The sequence below is a fragment of the Cyprinodon variegatus genome, unplaced genomic scaffold (genome assembly GCF_000732505.1).
Source record: "Cyprinodon variegatus isolate N-32 unplaced genomic scaffold, C_variegatus-1.0 Scaffold403, whole genome shotgun sequence".
NCBI classification, from domain to species: domain Eukaryota; kingdom Metazoa; phylum Chordata; class Actinopteri; order Cyprinodontiformes; family Cyprinodontidae; genus Cyprinodon; species Cyprinodon variegatus.
This window is the reverse complement of record NW_015150856.1, coordinates 533,081-540,255: the sequence shown is the minus strand read 5'-3', so window position 1 is coordinate 540,255 and position 7,175 is coordinate 533,081. Positions and strand designations below refer to the sequence as shown.

At 40.7% G+C, this 7,175-nt stretch overlaps 2 protein-coding genes across 3 annotated transcripts in view; one reads left to right on the top strand and one right to left on the bottom strand.

Annotated features, from left to right (window-relative positions):
- LOC107093013 (transcription factor IIIB 90 kDa subunit-like) overlaps positions 1-7,175 on the bottom strand; it is a 64,849-nt gene that overhangs the window by 25,384 nt on the left and 32,290 nt on the right. The gene's annotated exons all lie outside the window — the stretch shown is intronic.
- On the top strand, positions 874-6,822 carry LOC107093014 (BTB/POZ domain-containing protein 6-B-like). 2 transcript variants are annotated; one of them, XM_015387803.1, is made up of 5 exons: positions 874-1,200; positions 1,321-1,651; positions 1,970-2,060; positions 2,176-2,294; positions 4,519-6,822. In XM_015387803.1, the coding sequence occupies exons 2-5, from the start codon at positions 1,413-1,415 to the stop codon at positions 5,549-5,551; spliced, it is 1,482 nt and encodes a 493-aa protein (XP_015243289.1). In that variant the 5' UTR covers positions 874-1,200; positions 1,321-1,412; the 3' UTR covers positions 5,552-6,822. The 2 variants fall into 2 exon arrangements, with proteins under 2 accessions (XP_015243289.1, XP_015243288.1); XM_015387802.1 differs by having other exon boundaries at positions 874-1,651.

The following is a 7,175-nucleotide window of genomic DNA, read 5'->3' as shown; positions in this document are numbered from 1 at the left end:
GTGAGTGAGTGAGTGAGTGAGTGAGTGAGTGAGTGAGTGAGTGAGTGAGTGAGTTTCTCGTAAATTATTTTCCCCCTGTGTGCATCAAAAGTTTTGAAATGGCCGAAGCAGAAATCCGTATTCTTCATAATGCAACATGAGCAACACAAGTAGGCTACCTCAAGAAAAAATGTAGCACTATTCCATTCTATTATTTTGCCCTGTGTGCATCAATAGTTTTAAGTAGGCTCCGACTCCTAGTGACAGTGGCTTGAAATCTTTGCTGAAGTCGATGAGCATCCTATTCCTAGCCATGCTTTGAATGATATATTTACTGGTGAAATGAACTCGACTCCTTCTCTCTTTCTTTTCCCTTGACCTGTTGGCTTCCCAGAGCTGAGTTTAGTTTGTTTCAGCCTAGATTTCTTCATCTTGCCTCCATTTCCCAGATTCCACTACTGAAAACTGCTAGCCTATTCTATCTTGTGGAGTTCAGAGCGCGGCGGCTGACTTTCGCCGACAGAGCAGCATAATATAATAGAATGCAATGTTGCATGCAATTTATGCTCAGTTGTAAAATAACGTGATTTTATAAGGTGATTGTGGACTTTTTTTTTTTTTTTAAGAAATGAGAAAACAAGTTGATCTTTACACCAATCAAAGTCAGAACAGTTTTCATCATATACTTTGACATTTCTCTGAATTAAAAATAATATAATTTCTTCCTGACTGTACTTCTTTATTATGATTATAGTTTTTTTACCCCCTGACATATTTGTTTATCTGTATATTTTATATGTTATTGTTGACTTTAAATGAAATAACTGGGCAGCCGGAAGAGGAGGAGGAGTTTTTACGGAAGCTTCAATATGATTGGTTCTCTGCCAGCTTTGAGCGTCAGAAGGGATCAGGAGGAGAAAATAAAGAAAAGCGAGAGCAGAGCTTAAAAAAAAAGCAGGACCAGAAACATTATAAAGAGAAGCCGGATAACGCTGCGGCTTGGTGTTCGGTTACACGGAGGAGGAAAAACACAACAGGCAGAGTAAAGGAGGACTAGTGTTCGGATTAGTGGAGGATTAGGATAAATGAGGGGAAAGTCGGGATGAGCAGAACACTGGGAAAATGTTTTATGAAACCGAATGGGAAACATTAAACCGGATCTGGGTGGATTTTTATATCCCTGCCTGTCGACCTGCCGCGGATGAGTTTTAAAGGAAGAAAGTAATCCAGTACATCAGACATCAACACGAAGATTGTTTGTGCCGATGCCAACGGCTCACTGTGGCTTCTTCCATCATGGCCGGATCATGAGGTGTTTAACTTATTTGTTACTGCTTCCAGAAACACTGAAAAAACCAAAGAAGCTCCAAGAGTCCTGCGAGATTCTCACTTTATCCTCTTCGAGCGCCCAGAAGGGAAACAAGACGACGAAGATGGCCGCGGAGTTGTTCTCCGCAGCCAATCCCGATAACACCGCCTCCGCCAATGGCACCGCGGTTCCGGTGGTGGAGAAAACCAAGGCCGCGGTTTGTCCTGCCAGGAGCGGCGGCGCCGCCTTCAGCAGCACCGGCGGCTCCAGCAGCGCAGCCAGAGACCCGAGCAGCCCGCTGAACATCAGCAACAACAAGACGGATCCAGCCAGCAGCAGCGGCCACCCCACACTCAGAGAGAGGTAGCCCCTCCATTCATGTTAGACCATCAGGACATCCAGTTATATGTGGAAAAACTATAGCTGTCACCCATGTTTAATAATAAGCATTACTGGTTGATATTTAAGAACTGTTAAATATAAAGACCATAACTCTCATTTATTTGAATTAACTATGTTTAATTATGCATGTATAAGTATACTCCGGAAAAAGGAAGTGCCAAATATGGTCAACACTAAGCAGACAGTGAAGCCAACTAGTATTTGAGCCTTTTATATGTTCCACAATCCCAGGAGCATTTGTTAAACTTGCTTTTTTTTTTTTTTTTTTTTTTTTTTTAGGAATGCCTTGATGTTCAACAATGAGCTGATGGCTGATGTTCACTTTATTGTTGGGCCCCTGGGGGAATCCCAGAAAATACCAGCTCATAAGGTACAAATAATGGTGAAAGTTGCATCAAATTTTGTTGTTGGGATTAATATTTGCAGCCAATTTTCTGCCCTTTAATAAACAAAAGTCTGATCTGTTCATCTCCTGCTTGTCCCAGTATGTTCTGGCTGTGGGAAGCTCCGTCTTCTGTGCCATGTTTTATGGCGATTTGGCCGGGGAAGAGTCTGAAATCTATATCCCAGATGTGGAACCTGCTGCTTTTCTAATTCTTCTAAAGTAAGCCAAACACCAACTCTCCTCACACGCCCAACCAGAGGCCCACATCACAAAGCTCAGTCAGTGTCACTTCAAACAGCATCATTACTCATCCGAAGCAAAGCGGAGGCAAAAGCCAGAGGGGTGGGAGTAGAGCGGCTCTATAATTGCTGGGTTTCTCTTTACTTCTAGTAAGTCCTAATTTTTCCCCTAAGCTTTAGCCCATTGCAGATATTAACTGCACTTATTACATCATATAATGTCAGATTGTGCATATTTAGTTTGGTAGTTTTAAATAGGACCGTATCACTGAGTACTGGTGAATTTTTCTATTATCCTTACAGAAATCAACACTTTCCTTTAGGATAAAATATTTTTTAATTACGTTGTAATACACTCTGGTGGACTTTCCTGAAGGAAAGGTAGAAAGTTATGGATTAGTCTTCAATTTTAATTGTCTTACGCTTGTTTTTGTGAAGTCGTTTTTTAACAATATAAGCTTGTTAGACACATAATTATGCATTTCAAAGATTTTTTTATGTGCATTCTGATCATTTTACCTTCTAGATGGGAAATTGAAGTCTTCTATTTTTTCTGTAAGCCGTTTAGCCTTTAATTATATTAATAAATGTTAATGTCAAAGATGACTAACAATCTCAGCAAAGCATTTTGATGGACATCTAAAGCTTAGTTTACACACTTGGAGCTTCTCTGCTCGACATGCAAACAGGGCAAAGTGACATTTCTGAGATTGCAATAAAGTCTAGGACGCTTTGACAGCAGCTTTTAACTCCTCTTGTGTTTTTGGCTTCAGTCTCATCTTCCTGTAGTTTCTCTTTAGGATTTAGGTCCAGTCACATTTTTTTTAGCAACTTGTTTTCATCTAAGCCTTTCATTAAGGGACTTGGATAAAGGACTCAGCTTTTAGCAATGATCGTTTCTGGTCTACCTCTATGGAGGGGGATGAATGCTGAACAGCATCAGTCTTCCCCATGATAGACTATAGTATATATTATCTAATATAACATAATAATGTACACTGCAATTCTGTATAATCAGAAGAATTTTTTTTTGTTTAATATTTTGAATTTCTGGACATGTGCTACAGAGGAGATGGAAACATTTGTGAAACAGGCTCTGACGTGGCAAACATTGGCCTCCCATGACTGATCAGCTGCTTTCCCTGCCATTGGCCCACATCCAAACATTAGAAACTCTTTCTTGATGTCTCTGGGTGGCATGTACCATCACTAATACTAGCTTACATGATAAAGAAAATATAACTTCCTGGATTGAAAATATTCATAAAACTTTGCTCTATTATACATCCATGGTCCGAGCTAGTTTGACTCCTTTACTTCCCGTTTTTGGCAGCAAAGCATAACCTAAATGTATAAATGCATCATCTTTCTGAATTTCTCCGTTAGATGCAAACATGCATAAATTTATGTTTTTTTCAATGTTTTTAAAAAAGTTTGCCCAAAATTAGATGAAAACACATATGCTCTCAACAGTTCCCAACAGTGTAGCATAGCATCTTCTACTCTTTTAGCAGATCAAGTTGGCGCTCTGTTTGGCATACACGCCTAGAAATTATGGTGCAGAGTACGTCTGTCAACCATACTTTTCCTGAAGATTTTAGAGATGCAGGCCAATATAATCAGATCTCAATAATGAATCAGCATTTTCAGTAGCTATAAGGTTTCTTTGTGTGATGAATAGGGGCGAGTATTGGCATGGGTGTTGTAATACGATACGCATCACAATACTTGGGTCATGATGCGATATTGCAAAGTCCCTATATATTGTGATATTTTTCCCAGCTTTGAAAATTAAATGCATAGATAAAAAAGAAAGTGCTACATAGGTTCATCAATTTGATCATTTAATTATTTTGGTATCCATGTTGTTTAGGGTTTGAGTCAGCCCACGTCTTCAACTGTGATTTGCCTTTAATACAGATAAGGGGGACTAAGGGGCTCCTCAGCCCTACCTGCCAGAGGGGCAGTGCAGTGGTAGCCCATTTCCCCCTCATTGTCAAATGTTTTATTTTTTAAAGTAGATATTATGAACTGAAAGATTGATATTATATTGGGCAGCCAAAAATCACGATATATAGCCAAAACGCCTTTTTCTCCAAACCCCTAGTGACGAGTTAAAAAAATCTAACACAAGTATTGAAAAATTGTTAAATTATTAAAATGTACCTTTTTTAATCCTATTTCTATGGCATTTCTTTATACAGATACCTGTACAGTGATGAGATTGATCTGGATGCGGACACGGTGCTGGCCACTCTGTACGCTGCCAAGAAGTACATCGTCCCAGCACTGGCCAAGGCCTGCGTCAACTTCCTGGAGACGAGCTTAGAGGCCAAGAATGCCTGTGTACTGCTCTCCCAAAGCTGCCTGTTCGAGGAGCCTGAGCTGACACAGCGCTGCTGGGAGGTTATCGATGCTCAGGCTGAGATGGCGCTGCGCTCAGATGGTTTCTGTGACATTGACCGACAGACACTGGAGCTCATCCTGCAGAGGGAAACACTCAACACAGAGGAGGTGGTTGTGTTTGAGGCAGTGATGAACTGGGCTGCGGCAGAATGCAGAAGAAGAGGTTTGGGGCCCAGCACCCACAACAAAAGATACGTACTGGGCAGAGCGCTGTTTTTGGTCCGTATTCCCACCCTGAGTGTGGAAGAGTTTGCTAATACAGTGGCACAATCCGACATCCTGACTCTGAAAGAGACGCACAATGTCTTCCTGTGGTACACAGCATCCAAAAAGCCTGTGCTGGACTTCCCCTTGACGCCGAGGCAGGGCCTGTCCCCTCAGAGATGTCACCGCTTTCAGTCCTCTGCTTACCGCAGCAATCAGTGGCGCTACCGTGGCCGTTGTGACAGCATTCAGTTTGCAGTTGACAAGAGGATCTTCATCGCCGGTCTTGGGATGTACGGGTCAAGTGGTGGCAGGGCTGAATATAATGTTAAGATTGAGCTCAAGAGACAAGGCGCGGTCCTGGCGCAGAGCATCTCCAAGTTTGTGTCGGACGGCTCAAGTAGCACGTTCCCCGTGTGGTTTGACCATCCAGTGCAGGTAGAGCAGGACACGTTCTACACGGTGAGCGCTGTGCTGGACGGAAACGAGCTGAGCTACTTCGGTCAGGAGGGCATGACTGAGGTGCAGTGTGGGAAGGTGACATTTCAGTTTCAGTGCTCCTCGGATAGTACTAATGGGACAGGCGTGCAGGGAGGACAGATCCCAGAGCTGGTCTTCTATGCCTAAGCTGCTCCTTACTGCTGTTGTGGCCTTTTACCCTTCAAGCTAATGTAGCATTGAACCACTTTGTTAAAGTCACACTGAATGACGAGATTATCCTAAAAGCTACAGAAATGTTCTATTTAATTTAAGGTTATTTTTATTTAAGTGCTGATTTAAGGTTATTTGCTCTGCTTCTTGTGTCAACGGGCTGCATCTGCTGTGGAGATAAAGCTCATACTGTGCCTATATAATCGAGCTCAAGTCCAAACCTGGAAAGATTAAAGACGAAGTTTGAGGCTGGATGCAATGTTGTTCCTGTAGTTAAAGCATCAATACAAATAAGTTCTAATTAAAACTACAAAAAGATAAAAAAAATAAATTGGTTTCCCATTCAGAGAACTACTTCAAGCATCTTTTCTTTTTGTAAAATAGATGCCAACTTAATGTGTTCTGTCGAAAAAAGGCTCATGGCCTGATGAAATAAAAGTTGACATGCGAACATCTTTGTACAGAAAGTGAAATGAGTTGGTTAGAATTGGATGAAGTGTTAATTCAGTATTTTATTTAAGGGGTTATAAAATAATTTTTTGAAGGATATGACTGTACACAATGCACGAGGCAGCAAACATGTAGAGATGTCGTGTCTCAAACCCTGAAGCATCAACTCTTTCCTGTGCTTTTTGCCTAGTTGGGAAAGTTGAGGTTAATTCTGTGTGGCTGTTACACAGAATTAACTAGACAGAAATAGGCATTTATGGTGACCATGGTATTAAAATATCTGAAACGTGAAATGTGGACATGTCCCCACCAACTTTGGCATGGAAGGGACAGTCCCCACCAATAATTTCCGCTTTTTTTTCCCCCTCGCCGCTGATTTACTTTACTTTGTTTTTTCCCTCGCTCTGCCTCTGCTCTCAAGTCCCTCCTCTTGAAATATCATGGGATCTGCCGCTTTGGGACATAATATTATTTGGGGTCGCTATTCACTGCGTACATGGTAGCTACATGGAGGAGGAGAGACAGCAGCATTCAGTGAATTTTAACCAGCAGCTACTTCAATATATGTTTCAGTAAAAGTTAGGAGACGGATTGGTTAAAAAATTAAAGATGCCACCGAAAAATCAGTTTCTTACACATGTAGAGCTTTTTCAGTTAAAAAATGGCAACAGAGTTTACATTTATTTAAGTTAAAAAAGCTGGGCTTCTTAAAAGACCATTACTCAGAGTTACAGAAGATTAAAATTAACACATATCTGTTTTCTTTTTGAACAAAGAATCACACTGCAGAGCTTCTAGAGATCTAGAGACCTGAAAATGTTTTTCTCTTGCATCATTATATTGGTAGACAGGTTCATAAATCTGTTTTTAAGACACAATTAGGGACAGCTGCAGATTTAAAGGTGAAACAGATTTACTGGCATATGCATCATGCAATAAAATACGTCCCCACATTTACAAGAAAAAATAAGCTATACTATAATATAATTCAACATATTTTTTTGTCTTTTGTAGCTCAATGAGACTCAGAAATATCTGTGCAGCAACCCAGAGACAGACTCACAGGACACAGACTTAAAATTAAAATAGAACAAACCTACAAGAATAAAAGCATAAATAATAAAATATAAGTCTCTTAGAATGTACATAT